Raw genomic sequence first — 24,991 nt, 5'->3', positions numbered from 1 at the left:
CTCCCCATGTTTGCATGAGTTTGCTTTGGGTGCTCCGGCTTCCTCCCACAGTTCAAAGAACTACTGGTAGGTTAATTGGCTTCTGGGATAATTGGTGAGTGTCTGTGTCTTCCCTGCACTGGACTACCATCCAGTCCCAGGTATCTCCTGCTTATTACTTTCTGAGGCTCTGGCTCCCCCGTGCCCCGCGACCCCCTGACCCCCTGACCCTGAATTGGATGAAGCGGTTAGAAAATGGGTGGTTTCTGTTATGCTCTGGTCATGCTCTGCCATAGCAACAACTTGTAAAAAATGCAGATGCTAGGATTTAACTCAAAGAAGGAGCTCAGATCACTGTGTTGGCATCACTGTACAGGTGTCCGGTGTGTTTTAGAACATATGTTAAAATCTTATTTACTAACTTCTAGACTTTTTACCCCCCATATCAGCCTGCAGGTGCACAGTGGTCTGTGGACACCCTCCTTGCTCTGTCGTAAAACAGGAAATAAAAAGCAACTGGTTTTGACTTTAATGCACTGAGACTGTGGAACTCACAGAACTCTCTTGTCAGAAAGGCAGCTTCTAACAGCTTTTAAGTGAAGACTAAGAACACTTTTCTATTTTATTAAAATAGATGATATATGTTTTGTTTAAATATATGTTATAAATGTTAAAACGACAGCTCGTATAAGCTTGTATTTTTACCTTTCGATCATTTTTAGAATTGCTTTGAGTTGCTTTTACCATGATAAACAGTACAAAATATGAGGTGTTGAACTTGTCAAAAGTTTTAAAGCGCTTTATGACGTAAAGTGTGATGACAGTCCTTGGCGGTCTATGTAACAATTCTTCTTGAAGTAGGTCATCAGGCCAACAGTATATAAACATTACAGCTCAAGTGCTTTTGTATCTGAACGCTTTTAGGTAAGTAATTTAGCAGCTGCGGTATTAATCGTGATTTTAATGGCAAATTCAATTGCAGGTAAAATAAAAATGGCGGATAACTTTCTTTCTAGCTTCGTGAAGCGGTCGCGCCACATTATACATATATACCATAATAAGAAACATAATATGTACAATAGAATTTTTCACTTTAAGCTGGCATTATCCAGAACCGGGTCAGGGCCCGGACCCGGACCGTGCAGTGTGGTCCGTCGGCCTTCTAAAGATGTTTAGGAGATCGAGGCGCCCTTGGATTTGATTAGAAACTTGCATAATTTCTTAACTTGACCCCATTATCCTAAAAAAAAAACGGCCAGGCCCAGACCAAAGCATGAAGGCTGCGAGGATCGGGGGACTCTCATTTTTGGTCACAGCGTACAGTAGTAGATCAGTAACCTCTGTTTATCGTGATAACATTTAATTATTTTCCAGTACTTTTTTAAATGATAAAACACATTGTCTCGCCAGTTTTGCTAAAGATACGGTTTTAGTGTTTACGCATAAATTTGTAAGCCGTAGGTTTAAATCTCGTGTTCTTATTTGCCTCATTTTCATCGTAAGAGAGGCGCTCGTTTGCGATTTACGCGCTGAATATTGTAAGCAGAGGAGCCTTAAGGCACAGCCTCGCCTTAACACCATCGTTTGCATTGTTATTGTCATCCAGAAAAGCAGTCGTAAGAAAATGAATCTGTGCCAGCTCCGAACATTAAAAAAACTATATCTAGACTGCAAATACATCCCAATCTTACTATCAACACGTTTTAAGAGCCCTCTCCTTTCCACCGGTATACAAGCTAAGAGAGAAATGTTGGAAATCCCATCTGAAGTAGCCCTCGTCTCAGCTTCGGAGCTGTGAGCGATGGGGATCATAATTAAAAGGGGTACAGTTACTTTGAAATTGTGTATGTGATACTTAAATTTAAATAAAATAAAAAGATAAATTATATAACACAGACTGCTATCAATGTCCATGTGTTTAAGACGTATGAATCGGTTTTAAATCAGGCACACCCCTTTACTTCTCACAAATCCAACTGGAGTCTCAGTCCGTCGTCGCGATGAATTAGGAGCTCAGATGTAGGCTAAGTGATTGCAATTTACTTATTTAAAAGAACCACTTCAAATCAAAAGGGAGACATTTTGTAATGGTAGTTATCGTATTATACAGTATACGTAATTGTAGATATACAGTACATAAAGGGTATGAATAGGTGTGAGCTTTTACTGTATATTTAATATTTTATCTGACCCATTTGTAGAAACCGCCTACTCAGATTTAGTTAAGTGGTCTGCCACCATAAAGACAGAAAAATATAATGACATCCTGTTACATTAACTGTAAAATAAACGCCGTAACTGCGGCCATATGAAAATTTGGATAAAGATTATACAAACATCCTAAGGAGCTCTATGACATATGAGCGTCGTAATAATGGTTTACCCAAATACAGATATATCACATAGGGAGATGCAGTCAAACATTGCATTGCTATCGTCGTGGTGAACTATTTCTCCGCTGTTTGAGACTTGTTTGGTTAGTGTCATCAAATATTCTTGTAAATTTGTAGCGAAATCGATATACTGTATCATAATCCTTCAGCTATCTATAATGTAGTGAAACGGCTAATTAATATTGATAAATTCCCTTATTCACAGTGACTTTTGCTCAAACCCCTGTTGCATAATGGGTTAATTTTATATAAAAAACATTTATATCATAGATATAATACAAGCTTTGAAATGAAATAGTACATTTCCAGGTTTCAGTTAAACATTTTTAAAAAAGCTCATGACTTTAAGCATTCTGAACATTGAGAATGTTATTTGGGAATCAAATGTTTATTATAATGTTTATGTTTAAGATCTGTCTCCTACTGAGTCAGCATGCAGCATTCAACACCATTAGGTTTAATATTAAAAAGTTGTGTATTTCCTGAATTGTTTTTTTTATTCTTTTCTATTAGACCATACTAGACTGTGCAGGATATCATTTATTTGCCATTTTTGCCTTTTCCAGATACCTGGGAAACAAAGCTCATATCTCATTTGCCAATGGAGCCCAGTCCTAAGCCTGGTGCTCTGTCCCCCTCCCCGAAGGACACAGACTCGAATCGACCCGCGCCCTTAAGGCGACAGGATCTGATCTCCACGTACTGCCCGCCTCCCAAGATACAGCTTCTGAAGGACACCTTCCAAGAGAAACTGATGCAGGAAAAGGAGAAAAAAATGATCGCCATATACAATCGACGGCAGGAGGCGGCTCTACAGAAGATGAGAAAATCTTTCCAATATGTCAAATACGCTGCGGAGAAGAAGACGGGGAACAGCTATCGCTTCCAAACCCAACAGGGCCCCGAGAAGAACATTGTGGGGTATGATCGGTCTTACCCCCTGAAGCCTATGGGTAACAGGAAAGTCTCCGGCCCTGGTGAGGTTCCGGCTGTGGACCGCCCGGAAGCACAGAGTGATTCCTTGTTTGCCCCCACCCCGCCTCAGGATGGTCATGAGAGGCCCTGCGAGAGGCCGGGCAGGAGGGGCTCAAGAGTACGCAAACCTAAGGACAGGACTGTCCTCCCCATGGTGGCGACCCCTCCAGGGCAATGCCCTTCTCATGCCAATGGGAAGGAGCACTTTCAGTTGCAAGAGGAGCTACGAAAAGTGGCCGAGGCAGAGGCCGCGCTGAAGGAGGAGCATCGCCGGAGGGAGGCCAGTCTGCAGGATGTGATGCCCCGGAAGGAGGCCATGATGAAGGACGAGATTCGCCAGAAGGAGGCCATGATGCAGGCGAAGCTCTTTAGAGCTCAGGAGGAGCTGAGGATGGTTCAGAGAGAGATGGAAGACTCCAGAGAGGTGGCCGGAAGGGAAAATAGAGGACTCCTGACCCGAAGGAAGACACTCCAGGCGAGGCAGAGCGAGCTTCGCCCCAGAGGACCGTGGGTCAACCACCGCTCTAAGGCCGTGCCTCTTCTGACCTGCAGAATGGAGAAGCAAAAAGCCTTCACTCCAAGGAAAGCCCTTCCTTTCAAAGGACACAACCTTGATTATGGTTCAATGGAAGACGGCGGATGCGCAGAATCGCACTTTCCCTCTGCGCTTTCCCATCGGGAGAGACGTCAAGTGAGCCCTTGCAGCCGTGTGCTAGAAGACGTCCCCTGTGGAAGGAGAAAGTACCTCAAGAAAGCAAGGCTCCCTGAAAGTGACGTGTCAGCGGCACAGGCCGCGCAGGCCCACTTCAGAAATAACACTGCATGTCTGGATGAACAAACTCTGTCAGTGGAAAACAGATATTTGTCCCCTACAAGTCTGATGTGCCCTATCGCTGAGCAATTTCCATATGAGAATAGCCAGAGTGGAAACCCTCAGCTGGTGCCCTGTGAACAGTGTCACAGGAAGTTTGCTGTAGAGAGGTTGGAGAAACACAGCAAGATCTGCAAGAAGCTTCAGAATTCAAAGAGGAAGGTTTTTGACTCTTTCAAGCACAGGGCCAAGGGAAAAGAACTGGAGACATACATCCATAAGAAGAAGGTTAGACCGCCAATCGTGGTAAGGGCTATCCTTAAACTCTTTCCAAGCTTCCCTTGTTTTCTCCTAGAGTCAGACTCAGCTTATAAATCAATGTAAACAATAAATAAGTGTTTTATGAAGTACTCTTCTGAAAAACTGCCGCAAAGGCACATTTGCCAGACAGAATAAATGGGTCTTAGTGACTTCTGAATTCTGTTGTAAAAATCTACATGAGATATCAAGCAAATAGCACTCACGGGAAACAAAACCATAACTAAATTGTACTCTCTACCCAATGACATGAAAGGTAGGCCCAGAAAGCTACGTTATTACTGTATTGATATTTTCTTGCCTTGTGAATGGTTTGCGACCAGACTGTGTACGCAGTGCTAGTCTGGACTTTTTCTGGAAGCTGTTTCATTGGTTTCATTTCCTGTTCCCAGCTGAGAAAGAACAACTGGAGGCAGAAGCACGAGGATTTCATTCGGAGCATTTCATTCGAAGTGGGCCTGCGCGGCCTGTGCCGCTGACACGTCACTTTCAGGGAGCCTTGCTTTCTTGAGGTACTTTCTCCTTCCACAGGGGACGTCTTCTAGCCCACGGCTGCAAGGGCTCACTTGACGTCTCTCCTGATGGGAAAGCGCAGAGGGAAAGTGCGATTCTGCGCATCCGCCGTCTTCCATTGGAGAACCATAATCAAGGTTGTCTCCTTTGAAAGGAAGGGCTTTCCTTGGAGTGAAGGCTTTTTGCTTCTCCATTCTGCAGGTCAGAAGAGGCACGGCCTTAGAGCAGTGGTTGGCCCACGGTCCTCTGGGGCGAAGCTCGCTCTGCCTCGCCTGGAGTGTCTTCCTTCGGGTCAGGAGTCCTCTATTTTCCCTTCCGGCCACCTCTCTGGAGTCTTCCATCTCTCTCTGAACCATCCTCAGCTCCTCCTGAGCTCTAAAGAGCTTCGCCTGCATCATGGCCTCCTTCTGGCGAATCTCGTCCTTCATCATGGCCTCCTTCCGGGGCATCACATCCTGCAGACTGGCCTCCCTCCGGCGATGCTCCTCCTTCAGCCTCTGCCTCGGCCACTTTTCGTAGCTCCTCTTGCAACTGAAAGTGCTCCTTCCCATTGGCATGAGAAGGGCATTGCCCTGGAGGGGTCGCCACCATGGGGAGGACAGTCCTGTCCTTAGGTTTGCGTACTCTTGAGTCCCTCCTGCCCGGCCTCTCGCAGGGCCTCTCATGACCATCCTGAGGCGGGGTGGGGGCAAACAAGGAATCACTCTGTGCTTCCGGGCGGTCCACAGCCCGAACCTCACCAGGGCCGGAGACTTTCCTGTTACCCATAGGCTTCAGGGGGTAAGACCGATCATACCCCACAATGTTCTTCTCGGGGCCCTGTTGGGTTTGGAAGCGATAGCTGTTCCCCGTCTTCTTCTCCGCAGCGTATTTGACATATTGGAAAGATTTTCTCATCTTCTGTAGAGTCGCCTCCTGCCGTCGATTGTATATGGCGATCATTTTTTTCTCCTTTTCCTGCATCAGTTTCCCTTGGAAGGTGTCCTTCAGAAGCTGTATCTTGGGAGGCGGGCAGTACGTGGAGATCAGATCCTGTCGCCTTAAGGGCGCGGGTCGATTCGAGTCTGTGTCCTTCGGGGAGGGGGACAGAGCACCAGGCTTAGGACTGGGCTCCATTGGCAAATGAGATATGAGCTTTGTTTCCCAGGTATCTGGAAAAGGCAAAAATGGCAAATAAATGATATCCTGCACAGTCTAGTATGGTCTAATAGAAAAGAATAAAAAAAACAATTCAGGAAATACACAACTTTTTAATATTAAACCTAATGGTGTTGAATGCTGCATGCTGACTCAGTAGGAGACAGATCCTAAACATAAACATTATAATAAACATTTGTTTCCCAAATAACATTCTCAATGTTCAGAATGCTTAAAGTCATGAGCTTTTTTAAAAATGTTTAACTGAAACCTGGAAATGTACTATTTCATTTCAAAGCTTGTATTATATCTATGATATACATGTTTTTTATATAAAATTAACCCATTATGCAACAGGGGTTTGAGCAAAAGTCACTGTGAATAAGGGAATTTATCAATATTAATTAGCCGTTTCACTACATTATAGATAGCTGAAGGATTATGATACAGTATATCGATTTCGCTACAAATTGACAAGAATATTTGATGACACTTACCAAACAAGTTTTAAACAGCGGAGAAATAGTTCACCACGACGATAGCAATGCAATGTTTGACTGCATCTCCCTATGTGATATATCTGTATTTGGGTAAATACAGATCACGTAATTCAGGGAGCACTGTTACGTCAGGTCACCAACCATTATTACGACGCTCATATGTCATAGAGCTCCTTAGGATGTTTGTATAATCTTTATCCAAATTTTCATATGGCCGCAGTTACTGCGTTTATTTTACAGTTAATGTAACAGGATGTCATTATATTTTTCTGTCTTTATGGTGGCAGACCACTTAACTAAATCTGAGTAGGCGGTTTCTACAAATGGGTCAGATAAAATATTAAATATACAGTAAAAGCTCACACCTATTCATACCCTTTATGTACTGTATATCTACAATTACGTATACTGTATAATACGATAACTACCATTACAAAATGTCTCCCTTTTGATTTGAAGTGGTTCTTTTAAATAAGTAAATTGCAATCACTTAGCCTACATCTGAGCTCCTAATTCATCGCGACGACGGACTGAGACTCCAGTTGGATTTGTGAGAAGTAAAGGGGTGTGCCTGATTTAAAACCGATTCATACGTCTTAAACACATGGACATTGATAGCAGTCTGTGTTATATAATTTATCTTTTTATTTTATTTAAATTTAAGTATCACATACACATTTTCTAAGTAACTGTACCCCTTTTAATTATGATCCCCATCGCTCACAGCTCCGAAGCTGAGACGAGGGCTACTTCAGATGGGATTTCCAACATTTCTCTCTTAGCTTGTATACCGGTGGAAAGGAGAGGGCTCTTAAAACGTGTTGATAGTAAGATTGGGATGTATTTGCAGTCTAGATATAGTTTTTTTAATGTTCGGAGCCGGCACAGATTCATTTTCTTACGACTGCTTTTCTGGATGACAATAACAATGCAAACGATGGTGTTAAGGTGAGGCTGTGCCTTAAGGCTCCTCTGCTTACAATATTCAGCGCGTAAATCGCAAACGAGCGCCTCTCTTACGATGAAAATGAGGCAAATAAGAACACGAGATTTAAACCTACGGCTTACAAATTTATGCGTAAACACTAAAACCGTATCTTTAGCAAAACTGGCGAGACAATGTGTTTTATCATTTAAAAAAGTACTGGAAAATAATTAAAGGTTATCACGATAAACAGAGGTTACTGATCTACTACTGTACGCTGTGACCAAAAATGAGAGTCCCCCGATCCTTGCAGCCTTCATGCTTTGGTCTGGGCCTGGCCGTTTTTTTTTTAGGATAATTATGCAAGTTTCTAATCAAATCCAAGGGCGCCTCGATCTCCTAAACATCTTTAGAAGGCCGACGGACCACACTGCACGGTCCGGGTCCGGGCCCTGACCCGGTTCTGGATAATGCCAGCTTAAAGTGAAAAATTCTACTGTACATATTATGTTTCTTATTATTGTATATATGTATAATGTGGCGCGACCGCTTCACGAAGCTAGAAAGAAAGTTATCCGCCATTTTTATTTTACCTGCAATTGAATTTGCCATTAAAATCACGATTAATACCGCAGCTGCTAAATTACTTACCTAAAAGCGTTCAGATACAAAAGCACTTGAGCTGTAATGTTTATATACTGTTGGCCCGATGACCTACTTCAAGAAGAATTGTTACATAGACCGCCAAGGACTGTCATCACACTTTACGTCATAAAGCGCTTTAAAACTTTTGACAAGTTCAACACCTCATATTTTGTACTGTTTATCATGGTAAAAGCAACTCAAAGCAATTCTAAAAATGATCGAAAGGTAAAAATACAAGCTTATACGAGCTGTCGTTTTAACATTTATAACATATATTTAAACAAAACATATATAATCTATTTTAATAAAATAGAAAAGTGTTCTTAGTCTTCACTTAAAAGCTGTTAGAAGCTGCCTTTCTGACAAGAGAGTTCTGTGAGTTCCACAGTCTCAGTGCATTAAAGTCAAAACCAGTTGCTTTTTATTTCCTGTTTTACGACAGAGCAAGGAGGGTGTCCACAGACCACTGTGCACCTGCAGACTGATATGGGGGGTAAAAAGTCTAGAAGTTAGTAAATAAGATTTTAACATATGTTCTAAAACACACCGGACACCTGTACAGTGATGCCAACACAGTGATCTGAGCTCCTTCTTTGAGTTAAATCCTAGCATCTGCATTTTTTACAAGTTGTTGCTATGGCAGAGCATGACCAGAGCATAACAGAAACCACCCATTTTCTAACCGCTTCATCCAATTCAGGGTCAGGTGGTCAGGGGGTCGGGGGGTCACGGGGGAGCCAGAGACTCAGAAAGTAATAAGCAGGAGATACCTGGGACTGGATGGTAGTCCAATGCAGGGAAGACACAGACACTCACCAATTATCCCAGAAGCCAATTAACCTACCAGTAGTTCTTTGAACTTTGGGAGGAAGCTGGAGCACCCAAAGCAAACTCATGCAAACATGGGGAGAACATACAAGCTCCATACAGATAGCACCCCAGGTCCAGAAGTGTACCCAGGGCCTCAGCACTGTGAGCTAGCAATGCTAAACGCTGGGCTACTGTGCATGCTAATTTCTAGGCATCAGGTGATCAATCAGGTAGTGTTTCTCAGATAAAAGGACACCAGTAATTTAGTATGAGATTCAAATTGACCTCAGAACAAAATATAACTTATGTTATATAACTTATATAGAACTTACTACAGCATAACTGTCTTATTTGGCTCTTGTAGAAAATATTAACAGCATGCCTATTAAACATACAGTATCTAGCAATCAGCAATCAAAATAAAAACATTTCCAAACATGGAAACTGCCCAGTTAATGAAGCATTTCAAAGACATTAATCTATTCAATAATTACAGTTTCAAGTAGATAACAGATTTATATTCAGATTACGAAAGTATCATAACAACGGCTGCTTTTGTAAGGAATCTATGAATACCACTGTACATGAGAATTTCACATCTATTTGTAATCAATACACAAAATCCTATTGAATTTCAGGTACTTGTTCATTCAGCATTGCTTGACTCCGCGGACTCCTTGTTTTTTCAATATTCTAGCAATAGGACTAATCGCCAATACAGTGCCGTTGTAATCTATTCCTTCTGCCAGCAGAGGACGGTATTCGCACAGCCAGTTCAGGATAAGATACAGTCCTCGCAGTTCACAGTACAACTGGCCACAGCCATACTCGGAATATGCTCTCGATAACCTCGTTTAGTTTAAGAACGGCCGTATTTCATATCAACCCACAGATGCATTGCATAAACACTAGAATTCTGGTTGTACTTAAATTGACCTTATACGTTTTGGATTATGTTTAACCTTCTTCAATTTCTTCAACCATATTTTGAGATGATTACGTTTACAGAAGCAAATATTATTAAGTGCTTTTTCTTCACTCCTTTAATCAAACCCACATTTCTATAAGGAGGGCCATTGTGAAACTCCCCAAAGTGAGCTGAATTAATCTTTTATTCTTCACACCTGCGAAGTCATTCCTTCATTGTGTAATATGAAGGCCTTTCATTATTCACGTATACTACAACATCTGAAAATAATGGGTCTTGAAATAGTTGAATGAAAGAAAATCCTGAATAACTCCTCCAAATGCGTGTTACACTTTCATCAGGTACACACACTTTGAATGTGATGAACTATAAAAAGTTATTTTAACCATACCCAATGGAGCTCGGGAGTGCGATTCCATACACAATCATGTTTTCAGTGTTTGGACATCAGCCGTACATCAGAACAATCATTTCACTAACACAGCTCCATGTTGAGTGACTTCCCTCCTAAAACACAAAGTCACTTTCCCTTAGCAATTATTGCATGGACTTAGATTATCTGCCTTCTGCATCAAGCCCTGTATGACATACTGTACAAAGCCAAGCTTTGGGATAGTGCTTTGTTTGGATCCTTGTCTTGATCCTTTTGGATCCCAGGCGGCTCATTTGCAAATGAGTTTTGACATTAATTATAGAGACTATAGCAATGAGGTGGCACTGTGGTTCACAGAGCTGGGGTCCTGGGTTCAATTCCTGGGGTGCAGTCTGGATGGAATTGTATGTTCTCCCTTCATTTGTGTGGATTTCTTCCAGGTGCTCCAGTTTCTTCCCACAGTCCAAAGACATACAGTACTAGTAGGTTAAGGTGGAACTACAGTCCCAATTTTGCAGACACAAAAGTATTTAATTTCAGTCACAAAATAAAATCATTGACATTATAGAAAAACTTTACAAACTCAAAATTGAGCACAAAATCATGAATTTTGTGAAAGTACTGTAAGTTACGCCATGTTGTAACAAATTCGCATTCAAGTTCCACACAAATTGCGATGTGATGCAGCCCTTCCTGCTCACTAATCACTTTAATGACTAATGCAATGTGATGTAGGAGAGAAAAGGTATAGGTTATGCAGCAAACATTTCACTGCAAAAACCGTTCCATTCCAAGGTTCTTTATGCAGAGTTAACAATGTAATATTATTTATTGGCAAAAACGTAAAAAAGTTGAGAGCAATATTTCCATTGGATTAAACGAGATGTATTCACAAGCCTGCTCCTTTACAATGTCACAGGGCCACATCAGATTACAGGAAGTTTTGCTGCCTCGTTCTGAATCGCAGAACATGGTAATTCTTTAACCTTGAAATGTAGTCTATTTTGTGATGTAAATTGGAGGTTTTACAAGTTATTGTGTGTTCCCCTTTAGATGGCTTCTGGGAAAACTGGCCTCAACACTGTATTGGATAAGGCACTTAGAAAACAGATTCATGCGTGGACCACAGCAATGTCCCTTTACTGAGAGCCAGCAATCAACGGATGTGTCTGATCGTGAATGGTTTTCCCTGTTGTTTGTTGTATTACTCGGTGTTGCATTTTAAGCTGTGCATGAGGCAGGACCCGGAGGCTGCTGCTTCTGCTGGGATTGAGGAAGAGCTGAGCGCCATGTAAGGCAAAGACACTGCGTTCCACTTTATCAGGTGCCTGGAGTGTAAGAGCTGCAGATAATATTGAGTCACATTAATCCCAACATATTTCAAATATTATGAAAATTAAATAAATTAAATCAAATAACTTTCATTAAAAAAATCAATCACACTTTACCTTGCTTTTTCAGTTGTTTTAAAGGAAAATTGATGCCGAGAATGTGTGAATACTACTTTTTGATGGTTCCAAGGCCAATGTGACCTGTTCTATTGCCTGCTAATTGTACGTTCCAGGTTGAACAGTTATTTTTAGGAGGTCAAGGTGTATGAATGATAAGAACAGCTTGAAATTTATTTTCACGGTCGACACACATTTTCGCAAGGGAAAAAACTGAAATAACCACAGTTACGCAAACACCAGTCCACCAAAAAAAAATCATTTTATTAAAACAAGGTAACATTTTTTTTATCATCATACGGATGAACTGTGCTAAATATATTTCTAAAAAGAAAAAGCAGGACGTGAGTCGTGAGCCAAGATCATGATTCTTTTACTCTTCTTCACATCAGTTTTCATCTGTGAGGAGGAGGAGGAGGGCAGCTCCTGATGTGCTGACACTTGGGGATGTGCCTCTGTGCCGGCCTGGGGGCAAAGCGCCGGCCGCAGTGAGGGCAGGGCACGTAGTCGGGGTTTGGATTCGCGGGGGGCTGGGGCAGGTTCACAACCTTCCCTCCTTGCGTGATCACCTGCTGCACCTCTCTGGCCTATTTGATGCTCCGAATGAAATCCTCGTGCTTCTGCCTCCAGTTGTTCTTTCTCAGCTGGGAACAGGAAATGAAACCAATGAAACAGCTTCCAGAAAAAGTCCAGACTAGCACTGCGTACACAGTCTGGTCGCAAACCATTCACAAGGCAAGAAAATATTAATACAGTAATAACTTAGCTTTCTGGGCCTACCTTTCATGTCATTGGGTAGAGAGTACAATTTAGTTATGGTTTTGTTTCCCGTGAGTGCTATTTGCTTGATATCTCATGTAGATTTTTACAACAGAATTCAGAAGTCACTAAGACCCATTTATTCTGTCTGGCAAATGTGCCTTTGCGGCAGTTTTTCAGAAGAGTACTTCATAAAACACTTATTTATTGTTTACATTGATTTATAAGCTGAGTCTGACTCTAGGAGAAAACAAGGGAAGCTTGGAAAGAGTTTAAGGATAGCCCTTACCACGATTGGCGGTCTAACCTTCTTCTTATGGATGTATGTCTCCAGTTCTGTTCCCTTGGCCCTGTGCTTGAAAGATTCAAAAACCTTCCTCTTTGAATTCTGAAGCTTCTTGCAGATCTTGCTGTGTTTCTCCAACCTCTCTACAGCAAACTTCCTGTGACACTGTTCACAGGGCACCAGCTGAGGGTTTCCACTCTGGCTATTCTCATATGGAAATTGCTCAGCGATAGGGCAGATCAGACTTGTAGGGGACAAATATCTGTTTTCCACTGACAGAGTTTGTTCATCCAGACATGCAGTGTTATTTCTGAAGTGGGCCTGCGCGGCCTGTGCCGCTGACACGTCACTTTCAGGGAGCCTTGCTTTCTTGAGGTACTTTCTCCTTCCACAGGGGACGTCTTCTAGCCCACGGCTGCAAGGGCTCACTTGACGTCTCTCCTGATGGGAAAGCGCAGAGGGAAAGTGCGATTCTGCGCATCCGCCGTCTTCCATTGGAGAACCATAATCAAGGTTGTCTGCTTTGAAAGGATGGGCTTTCCTTGGAGTGAAGGCTTTTTGCTTCTCCATTCTGCAGGTCAGAAGAGGCACGGCCTTAGAGCGGTGGTTGACCCACGGTCCTCTGGGGCGAAGCTCGCTCTGCCTCGCCTGGAGTGTCTTCCTTCGGGTCAGGAGTCCTCTATTTTCCCTTCCGGCCACCTCTCTGGACTCTTCCATCTCTCTCTGAACCATCCTCAGCTCCTCCTGAGCTCTAAAGAGCTTCGCCTGCATCATGGCCTCCTTCTGGCGAATCTCGTCCTTCATCATGGCTTCCTTCCGGCGCATCACATCCTGCAGACTGGCCTCCCTCCGGCGATGCTCCTCCTTCAGCGCGGCCTCTGCCTCGGCCACTTTTCGTAGCTCCTCTTGCAACTGAAAGTGCTCCTTCCCATTGGCATGAGAAGGGCATTGCCCTGGAGGGGTCGCCACCATGGGGAGGACAGTCCTGTCCTTAGGTTTGCGTACTCTTGAGTCCCTCCTGCCCGGCCTCTCATGACCATCCTGAGGCACGGTGGGGGCAAACAAGGATTCACTCTGTGCTTCCGGGCGGTCCACAGCCGGAACCTCACCAGGGCCGGAGACTTTCCTGTTACCCATAGGCTTCAGGGGGTAAGACCGATCATACCCCACAATGTTCTTCTCGGGGCCCTGTTGGGTTTGGAAGCGATAGCTGTTCCCCGTCTTCTTCTCCGCAGCGTATTTGACATATTGGAAAGATTTTCTCATCTTCTGTAGAGCCGCCTCCTGCCGTCGATTGTATATGGCGATCATTTTTTTCTCCTTTTCCTGCATCAGTTTCTCTTGGAAGGTGTCCTTCAGAAGCTGTATCTTGGGAGGCGGGCAGTACGTGGAGATCAGATCCTGTCGCCTTAAGGGCGCGGGTCGATTCGAGTCTGTGTCCTTCGGGGAGGGGGACAGAGCACCAGGCTTAGGACTGGGCTCCATTGGCAAATGAGATATGAGCTTTGTTTCCCAGGTATCTGGAAAAGGCAAAAATGGCAAATAAATGATATCCTGCACAGTCTAGTATGGTCTAATAGAAAAGAATAAAAAAAACAATTCAGGAAATACACAACTTTTTAATATTAAGCCTAATGGTGTTGAATGCTGCATGCTGACTCAGTAGGAGACAGATCCTAAACATAAACATTATAATAAACATTTGTTTCCCAAATAACATTCTCAATGTTCAGAATGCTTAAAGTCATGAGCTTTTTTAAAAATGTTTAACTGAAACCTGGAAATGTACTATTTCATTTCAAAGCTTGTATTATATCTATGATATAAATGTTTTTTATATAAAGTTAACCTATTATGCAACAGGGGTTTGAGCAAAAGTCACTGTGAATAAGGGAATTTATCAATATTAATTAGCCGTTTCACTACATTATAGATAGCTGAAGGATTATGATACAGTATATCGATTTCGCTACAAATTGACAAGAATATTTGATGACACTTACCAAACAAGTCTCAAACAGCGGAGAAATAGTTCACCACGACGATAGCAATGCAATGTTTGACTGCATCTCCCTATGTGATATATCTGTATTTGGGTAAATACAGATCACGTAATTCAGGGAGCACTGTTACGTCAGGTCACCAACCATTATTACGACGCTCATATGTCATAGAGCTCCTTAGGATGTTTGTATAATCTTTATCCAAATTTTCATATGGCCGCAGTTACGGCGTTTATTTTACAGTTAATGTAACAGGATGTCATTATATTTTTCTGTCTTTATGGTGGCAGACCACTTAACTAAATCTGAGAAGGCGGTTTCTGCAAATGGGTCAGATAAAATATTAAATATACAGTAAAAGCTCACACCTATTCATACCCTTTATGTACTGTATATCTTCAATTACGTATACTGTATAATACGATAACTACCATTACAAAATGTCTCCCTTTTGATTTGAAGTGGTTCTTTTAAATAAGTAAATTGCAATCACTTAGCCTACATCTGAGCTCCTAATTCATCGCGACGATGGACTGAGACTCCAGTTGGATTTGTGAGAAGTAAAGGGGTGTGCCTGATTTAAAACCGATTCATACGTCTTAAACACATGGACATTGATAGCAGTCTGTGTTATATAATTTATCTTTTTATTTTATTTAAATTTAAGTATCACATACACATTTTCAAAGTAACTGTACCCCTTTTAATTATGATCCCCATCGCTCACAGCTCCGAAGCTGAGACGAGGGCTACTTCAGATGGGATTTCCAACATTTCTCTCTTAGCTTGTATACCGGTGGAAAGGAGAGGGCTCTTAAAACGTGTTGATAGTAAGATTGGGATGTATTTGCAGTCTAGATATAGTTTTTTTAATGTTCGGAGCTGGCACAGATTCATTTTCTTACGACTGCTTTTCTGGATGACAATAACAATGCAAACGATGGTGTTAAGGCGAGGCTGTGCCTTAAGGCTCCTCTGCTTACAATATTCAGCGCGTAAATCGCAAACGAGCGCCTCTCTTACGATGAAAATGAGGCAAATAAGAACACGAGATTTAAACCTACGGCTTACAAATTTATGCGTAAACACTAAAACTGTATCTTTAGCAAAACTGGCGAGACAATGTGTTTTATCATTTAAAAAAGTACTGGAAAATAATTAAATGTTATCACGATAAACAGAGGTTACTGATCTACTACTGTACGCTGTGACCAAAAATGAGAGTCCCCCGATCCTCGCAGCCTTCATGCTTTGGTCTGGGCCTGGCCGTTTTTTTTTTTAGGATAATGGGGTCAAGTTAAGAAATTATGCAAGTTTCTAATCAAATCCAAGGGCGCCTCGATCTCCTAAACATCTTTAGAAGGCCGACGGACCACACTGCACGGTCCGGGTCCGGGCCCTGACCCGGTTCTGGATAATGCCAGCTTAAAGTGAAAAATTCTATTGTACATATTATGTTTCTTATTATGGTATATATGTATAATGTGGCGCGACCGCTTCACAAAGCTAGAAAGAAAGTTATCCGCCATTTTTATTTTACCTGCAATTGAATTTGCCATTAAAATCACGATTAATACCGCAGCTGCTAAATTACTTACCTAAAAGCGTTCAGATACAAAAGCACTTGAGCTGTAATGTTTATATACTGTTGGCCTGATGACCTACTTCAAGAAGAATTGTTACATAGACCGCCAAGGACTGTCATCACACTTTACGTCATAAAGCGCTTTAAAACTTTTGACAAGTTCAACACCTCATATTTTGTACTGTTTATCATGGTAAAAGCAACTCAAAGCAATTCTAAAAATGATCGAAAGGTAAAAATACAAGCTTATACGAGCTGTCGTTTTAACATTTATAACATATATTTAAACAAAACATATATCATCTATTTTAATAAAATAGAAAAGTGTTCTTAGTCTTCACTTAAAAGCTGTTAGAAGCTGCCTTTCTGACAAGAGAGTTCTGTGAGTTCCACAGTCTCAGTGCATTAAAGTCAAAACCAGTTGCTTTTTATTTCCTGTTTTACGACAGAGCAAGGAGGGTGTCCACAGACCACTGTGCACCTGCAGGCTGATATGGGGGGTAAAAAGTCTAGAAGTTAGTAAATAAGATTTTAACATATGTTCTAAAACACACCGGACACCTGTACAGTGATGCCAACACAGTGATCTGAGCTCCTTCTTTGAGTTAAATCCTAGCATCTGCATTTTTTACAAGTTGTTGCTATGGCAGAGCATGACCAGAGCATAACAGAAACCACCCATTTTCTAACCGCTTCATCCAATTCAGGGTCAGGGGGTCAGGGGGTCGCGGGGCACGGGGGAGCCAGAGCCTCAGAAAGTAATAAGCAGGAGATACCTGGGACTGGATGGTAGTCCAATGCAGGGAAGACACAGACACTCACCAATTATCCCAGAAGCCAATTAACCTACCAGTAGTTCTTTGAACTGTGGGAGGAAGCCGGAGCACCCAAAGCAAAGTCATGCAAACATGGGGAGAACATACAAGCTCCATACAGATAGCACCCCAGGTCCAGAAGTGTACCCAGGGCCTCAGCACTGTGAGCTAGCAATGCTAAACGCTGGGCTACTGTGCATGCAAATTTCTAGGCATCAGGTGATCAATCAGGTAGTGTTTCTCAGATAAAAGGACACCAGTAATTTAGTATGAGATTCAAATTGACCTCAGAACAAAATATAACTTATGTTATATAACTTATATAGAACTTACTACAGCATAACTGTCTTATTTGGCTCTTGTAGAAAATATTAACAGCATGCCTATTAAACATACAGTATCTAGCAATCAGCAATCAAAATAAAAACATTTCCAAACATGGAAACTGCCCAGTTAATGAAGCATTTCAAAGACATTAATCTATTCAATAATTACAGTTTCAAGTAGATAAAAGATTTATATTCAGATTACGAAAGTATCATAACAACGGCTGCTTGTGTAAGGAATCCATGAATACCACTGTACATGAGAATTTCACACCTATTTGTAATCAATACACAAAATCCTATTGAATTTCAGGTACTTGTTCATTCAGCATTGCTTGACTCCGCGGACTCCTTGTTGTTTCAATATTCTAGCAATAGGACTAATCGCCAATACAGTGCCGTTGTAATCTATTCCTTCTGCCAGCAGAGGACGGTATTCGCACAGCCAGTTCAGGATAAGATACGGTCCTCGCAGTTCAAAGTACAACTGGCCACAGCCGTACTCGGAATATGCTCTCGATAACCTCGTTTAGTTTAAGAACGGCCGTATTTCATATCAACCCACAGATGCATTGCATAAACACTAGAATTCTGGTTGTACTTAAATTGACCGTATACGTTTTGGATTATGTTTAACCTTCTTCAATTTCTTCAACCATATTTTGAGATGATTACGTTTACAGAAGCAAATATTATTCAGCTTTTTCTTCACTCCTTTAATCAAACCCACATTTCTTTAAGGAGGGCCATTGTGAAACTCCCCAAAGTGAGCTGAATTAATCTTTTATTCTTCACACCTGCGAAGTCATTCCTTCATTGTGTAATATAAAGGCCTTTCATTATTCACGTATACTACAACATCTGAAAATAATGGGTCTTGAAATAGTTGAATGAAAGAAAATCCTGAATAACTCCTCCAAATGCGTGTTACACTTTCATCAGGTACACACACTTTGAATGTGATGAACTATAAAAAGTTATTTTAACCATACCCAATGGAGTTCGGGAGTGCGATTGCATACACAATCATGTTTTCAGTGTTTGGACATCAGCCGTACATCAGAACAATCATTTCACTAACACAGCTCCATGTTGAGTGACTTCCCTCCAAAAACACAAAGTCACTTTCCCTTAGCAATTATTGCATGGACTTAGATTATCTGCCTTCTGCATCAAGCCCTGTATGATATACTGTACAAAGCCAAGCTTTGGGATAGTGCTTTGTTTGGATCCTTGTCTTGATCCTTTTGGATCCCAGGCTGCTCATTTGCAAATGAGTTTTGACATTAATTATAGTGACTATAGCAATGAGGTGGCACTGTGGTTCACAGAGCTGGGGTCCTGGGTTCAATTCCTGGGGTGCAGTCTGGATGGAATTGTATGTTCTCCCTTCATTTGTGTGGATTTCTTCCAGGTGCTCCAGTTTCTTCCCACAGTCCAAAGACATACAGTACTAGTAGGTTAAGGTGGAACTACAGTCCCAATTTTGCAGACACAAAAGTATTTAATTTCAGTCACAAAATAAAATCATTGACATTATAGAAAAACTTTACAAACTCAAAATTGAGCACAAAATCATGAATTTTGTGAAAGTACTGTAAGTTACGCCATGTTGTAACAAATTCGCATTCAAGTTCCACACAAATTGCGATGTGATGCAGCCCTTCCTGCTCACTAATCACTGTAATGACTAATGCAATGTGATGTAGGAGAGAAAAGGTATAGGTTATGCAGCAAACATTTCACTGCAAAAAACGTTCCATTCCAAGGTTCTTTATGCAGAGTTAACAATGTAATATTATTTATTGGCAAAAACGTAAAAAAGTTGAGAGCAATATTTCCATTGGATTAAACGAGATGTATTCACAAGCCTGCTCCTTTACAATGTCACAGGGCCACATCAGATTACATGAAGTTTTGCTGCCTCGTTCTGAATCGCAGAACATGGTAATTCTTTAACCTTGAAATGTAGTCTATTTTGTGATGTAAATTGGAGGTTTTATAAGTTATTGTGTGTTCCCCTTTAGATGGCTTCTGGGAAAACTGGCCTCAACACTGTATTGGATAAGGCACTTAGAAAACAGATTCATGCGTGGACCACAGCAATGTCCCTTTACTGAGCCAGCAATCAACGGATGTGTCTGATCGTGAATGGTTTTCCCTGTTGTTTGTTGTATTACTCGGTGTTGCATTTTAAGCTGTGCATGAGGAAGGACCAGGAGGCTGCTGCTTCTGCTGGGATTGAGGAAGAGCTGAGCGCCATGTAAGGCAAAGACACTGCGTTCCACTTTATCAGGTGCCTGGAGTGTAAGAGCTGCAGATAATATTGAGTCACATTAATCCCAACATATTTCAAATATTATGAAAATTAAATAAATTAAATCAAATAACTTTCATTAAAAAAATCAATCACTCTTTACCTTGCTTTTTCAGTTGTTTTTAAGGAAAATTGATGCCGAGAATGTGTGAATACTACTTTTTGATGGTTCCAAGGCCAATGTGACCTGTTCTATTGCCTGCTAATTGTACGTTCCAGGTTGAACAATTATTTTTAGGAGGTCAATGTGTATGAATGATAAGAACAGCTTGAAATTTATTTTCACGGTCGACACACATTTTCGCAAGGGAAAAAACTGAAATAACCACAGTTACGCAAACACCAGTCCACCAAAAAAAAATCATTTTATTAAAACAAGGTAACATTTTTTTTATCATCATACGGATGAACTGTGCTAAATATATTTCTAAAAAGAAAAAGCAGGACGTGAGTCGTGAGCCAAGATCATGACTCTTTTACTCTTCTTCACATCAGTTTTCATCTGTGAGGAGGAGGAGGGGGGCGGCTCGTGATGTGCTGACACTTGGGGATGTGCCTCTGTGCCGGCCTGGGGGCAAAGCGCCGGCCGCAGTGAGGGCAGGGCACGTAGTCGGGGTTTGGATTCGCGGGGGGCTGGGGCAGGTTCACAACCTTCCCTCCTTGCGTGATCACCTGCTGCACCTCCCTGGCCTATTTGATGCTCCGAATGAAATCCTCGTGCTTCTGCCTCCAGTTGTTCTTTCTCAGCTGGGAACAGGAAATGAAACCAATGAAACAGCTTCCAGAAAAAGTCCAGACTAGCACTGCGTACACAGTCTGGTCGCAAACCATTCACAAGGCAAGAAAATATCAATACAGTAATAACGTAGCTTTCTGGGCCTACCTTTCATGTCATTGGGTAGAGAGTACAATTTAGTTATGGTTTTGTTTCCCGTGAGTGCTATTTGCTTGATATCTCATGTAGATTTTTACAACAGAATTTAGAGGTCACTAAGACCCATTTATTCTGTCTGGCAAATGTGCCTTTGCGGCAGTTTTTCAGTAGAGTACTTCATAAAACACTTATTTATTGTTTACATTGATTTATAAGCTGAGTCTGACACTAGGAGAAAACAAGGGAAGCTTGGAAAGAGTGTAAGGATAGCCCTTACCACGATTGGCGGTCTAACCTTCTTCTTATGGATGTATGTCTCCAGTTCTGTTCCCTTGGCCCTGTGCTTGAAAGAGTCAAAAACCTTCCTCTTTGAATTCTGAAGCTTCTTGCAGATCTTGCTGTGTTTCTCCAACCTCTCTACAGCAAACTTCCTGTGACACAGTTCACAGGGCACCAGCTGAGGGTTTCCACTCTGGCTATTCTCATATGGAAATTGCTCAGCGATAGGGCACATCAGACTTGTAGGTGACAAATATCTGTTTTCCACTGACAGAGTTTGTTCATCCAGACATGCGGTGTTATTTCTGAAGTGGGCCTGCGCAGCCTGTGCCGCTGACACGTCACTTTCAGGGAGCCTTGCTTTCTTGAGGTACTTTCTCCTTCCACAGGGGACGTCTTCTAGCCCACGGCTGTAAGGGCTCACTTGACGTCTCTCCTGATGGAAAGCGCAGAGGGAAAGTGCGATTCTGCGCATCCGCCGTCTTCCATTGGAGAACCATAATCAAGGTTGTCTCCTTTGAAAGGAAGGGCTTTCCTTGGAGTGAAGGCTTTTTGCTTCTCCATTCTGCAGGTCAGAAGAGGCACGGCCTTAGAGCAGTGGTTGGCCCACGGTCCTCTGGGGCGAAGCTCGCTCTGCCTCGCCTGGAGTGTCTTCCTTCGGGTCAGGAGTCCTCTATTTTCCCTTCCGGCCACCTCTCTGGAGTCTTCCATCTCTCTCTGAACCATCCTCAGCTCCTCCTGAGCTCTAAAGAGCTTCGCCTGCATCATGGCCTCCTTCTGGCGAATCTCGTCCTTCATCATGGCCTCCTTCCGGCGCATCACATCCTGCAGACTGGCCTCCCTCCGGCGATGCTCCTCCTTCAGCGCGGCCTCTGCCTCGGCCACTTTTCGTAGCTCCTCTTGCAACTGAAAGTGTTCCTTCCTATTGGCATGAGAAGGGCATTGCCCTGGAGGGGTCGCCACCATGGGGAGGACAGTCCTGTCCTTAGGTTTGCGTACTCTTGAGCCCCTCCTGCCCGGCCTCTCGCAGGGCCTCTCATGACCATCCTGAGGCGGGGTGGGGGCAAACAAGGAATCACTCTGTGCTTCCGGGCGGTCCACAGCCGGAACCTCACCAGGGCCGGAGACTTTCCTGTTACCCATAGGCTTCAGGGGGTTAGGGTTAGGGTTAGGGTTAGGGTAGGGGAACAAAGCTCTTTCTCCCAGATTTTCTCTAAAAAGGGACCATCTGGGACAAGGAGTGTTGCACTCTCCTTCCAACGACTGAAACCCTCCCAGTTTATTTTCTGATGTTCAGGCCTTGTGGAAAGGTAGTATGAAGTCTTTTGATCCACTCCGTTTCCTTTTTCTTTCTTTCCATCTCTGTCCAGTTGGGGTTGCTCTCCAGTCCTGTGGCCTCCAGCGCTTCCAGCCCGTGCTGTAGGAAGTGTGCCACCAGGTGAGTCCTCCTTTCCCGCTGGTTACGGATGTTGTACCTGTGTTGTGCCAGTCGGGTTCGGATGGAGTTACCTGTTTCCCCCACATAGGTTGGGTTGGGGTTGGGGTTAGGGTTAGGGGTTAGGGGTTAGGGTTAGGGTTAGGGTAGGGGAACAAAGCTCTTTCTCCCAGATTTTCTCTAAAAAGGGACCATCTGGGACAAGGAGTGTTGCACTCTCCTTCCAACGACTGAAACCCTCCCAGTTTATTTTCTGATGTTCAGGCCTTGTGGAAAGGTAGTATGAAGTCTTTTGATCCACTCCGTTTCCTTTTTCTTTCTTTCCATCTCTGTCCAGTTGGGGTTGCTCTCCAGTCCTGTGGCCTCCAGCGCTTCCAGCCCGTGCTGTAGGAAGTGTGCCACCAGGTGAGGCCTCCTTTACCGCTTGTTCCGGATGTTGTACCTGTGTTGTGCCAGTCGGGTTCGGATGGAGTTACCTGTTTCCCCCACATAGGTCACCCCGCACGTTTTGCACTGGATGCCATAGACAGCGTTCTTGGTGTTTTCTGAGAGCGCCCTTTGCAACTGGAAGATTTCTTTGGTTTTGTTGTTTTGGATCGTTGTTTTCTGTTTGAAGTGTTTGGCTTTTGGTGTATTTGATCTGTTTTGTACAGGTCAGGGTCAGGGTCAGGGTCAGGGTCAGGGTTAGGGGTTAGGGTTAGGGGTTAGGGTTAGGGTTAGGGTTAGGGTTTGGGTTAGGGTTAGGGTAGGGGAACAAAGCTCTTTCTCCCAGATTTTCTCTAAAAAGGGACCATCTGGGACAAGGAGTGTTGCACTCTCCTTCCAACGACTGAAACCCTCCCAGTTTATTTTCTGATGTTCAGGCCTTGTGGAAAGGTAGTATGAAGTCTTTTGATCCACTCCGTTTCCTTTTTCTTTCTTTCCATCTCTGTCCAGTTGGGGTTGCTCTCCAGTCCTGTGGCCTCCAGCGCTTCCAGCCCGTGCTGTAGGAAGTGTGCCACCAGGTGAGTCCTCCTTTACCGCTTGTTCCGGATGTTGTACCTGTGTTGTGCCAGTCGGGTTCGGATGGAGTTACCCGTTTCCCCCACATAGGTCACCCCGCACGTTTTGCACTGGATGCCATAGACAGCGTTATTGGTGTTTTCTGAGAGCGCCCTTTGCAACTGGAAGATTTCTTTGGTTTTGTTGTTTTGGATCGTTGTTTTCTCTTTGAAGTGTTTGGCTTTTGGTGTATTTGATCTGTTTTGATCAGGTTAGGGTTAGGGTTAGGGTATAGGGTATAGGGTTAGGGTTAGGGTTAGGGTTAGGGTTAGGGTTAGGGTAGGGGAACAAAGCTCTTTCTCCCAGATTTTCTCTAAAAAGGGACCATCTGGGACAAGGAGTGTTGCACTCTCCTTCCAACGACTGAAACCCTCCCAGTTTATTTTCTGATGTTCAGGCCTTGTGGAAAGGTAGTATGAAGTCTTTTGATCCACTCCGTTTCCTTTTTCTTTCTTTCCATCTCTGTCCAGTTGGGGTTGCTCTCCAGTCCTGTGGCCTCCAGCGCTTCCAGCCCGTGCTGTAGGAAGTGTGCCACCAGGTGAGGCCTCCTTTACCGCTTGTTCCGGATGTTGTACCTGTGTTGTGCCAGTCGGGTTCGGATGGAGTTACCTGTTTCCCCCACATAGGTCACCCCGCACGTTTTGCACTGGATGCCATAGACAGCGTTATTGGTGTTTTCTGAGAGCGCCCTTTGCAACTGGAAGATTTCTTTGGTTTTGTTGTTTTGGATCGTTGTTTTCTGTTTGAAGTGTTTGGCTTTGGTGTATTTGATCTGTTTTGTACAGGTCAGGGTCAGGGTCAGGGTCAGGGTTAGGGTTAGGGTTAGGGTTAGGGTTAGGGTAGGGGAACAAAGCTCTTTCTCCCAGATTTTCTGTAAGAAGGGACCATCTGGGACAAGGAGTGTTGCACTCTCCTTCCAACGACTGAAACCTTCCCAGTTTATTTTCTGATGTTCAGGCCTTGTGGAAAGGTAGTATGAAGTCTTTTGATCCACTCCGTTTCCTTTTTCTTTTTTTCCATCTCTGTCCAGTTGGGGTTGCTCTCCAGTCCTGTGGCCTCCAGCGCTTCCAGCCCGTGCTGTAGGAAGTGTGCCACCAGGTGAGTCCTCCTTTCCCGCTGGTTACGGATGTTGTACCTGTGTTGTGCCAGTCGGGTTCGGATGGAGTTACCTGTTTCCCCCACATAGGTTGGGTTGGGGTTGGGGTTAGGGTTAGGGTTAGGGTTAGGGTTAGGGTAGGGGAACAAAGCTCTTTCTCCCAGATTTTCTCTAAAAAGGGACCATCTGGGACAAGGAGTGTTGCACTCTCCTTCCAACGACTGAAACCCTCCCAGTTTATTTTCTGATGTTCAGGCCTTGTGGAAAGGTAGTATGAAGTCTTTTGATCCACTCAGTTTCCTTTTTCTTTCTTTCCATCTCTGTCCAGTTGGGGTTGCTCTCCAGTCCTGTGGCCTCCAGCGCTTCCAGCCCGTGCATTAGGAGGTGTGCCACCAGGTGAGTCCTCCTTTCCCGCTGGTT

General features: G+C 43.2%; 1 protein-coding gene and 1 long non-coding RNA gene across 2 annotated transcripts in view; one reads left to right on the top strand and one right to left on the bottom strand.

Annotated features, from left to right (window-relative positions):
* Positions 1–9,594, top strand: part of LOC148639356 (uncharacterized) — a 52,408-nt gene extending 42,814 nt beyond the window's left edge. Inside the window, exons 3-4 of the mRNA XM_088621595.1 lie at positions 2,939–3,967; positions 9,569–9,594. Coding sequence (XP_088477721.1) covers positions 2,974–3,967; positions 9,569–9,594 — 1,020 coding nt within the window. The 5' untranslated portion in view covers positions 2,939–2,973. The remainder of the gene's footprint in view (positions 1–2,938; positions 3,968–9,568) is intronic.
* A 10,598-nt stretch (positions 9,595–20,192) lies between these two features.
* On the bottom strand, positions 20,193–21,192 carry LOC148639355 (uncharacterized). The gene is made up of 2 exons (XR_015930655.1): positions 20,998–21,192; positions 20,193–20,593 (listed from the first exon to the last, which is right to left on the bottom strand). It is a non-coding gene; the product is annotated as an uncharacterized LOC148639355 (long non-coding RNA).
* Between the last annotated feature and the right edge of the window lie 3,799 nt (positions 21,193–24,991).

Source organism: Lepisosteus platostomus, chromosome 26 (assembly GCF_059453375.1).
Source record: "Lepisosteus platostomus isolate fLepPlt1 chromosome 26, fLepPlt1.hap1, whole genome shotgun sequence".
In the NCBI taxonomy this organism is placed as follows: domain Eukaryota; kingdom Metazoa; phylum Chordata; class Actinopteri; order Semionotiformes; family Lepisosteidae; genus Lepisosteus; species Lepisosteus platostomus.
This window is presented reverse-complemented; position numbering and strand designations above follow the sequence as displayed.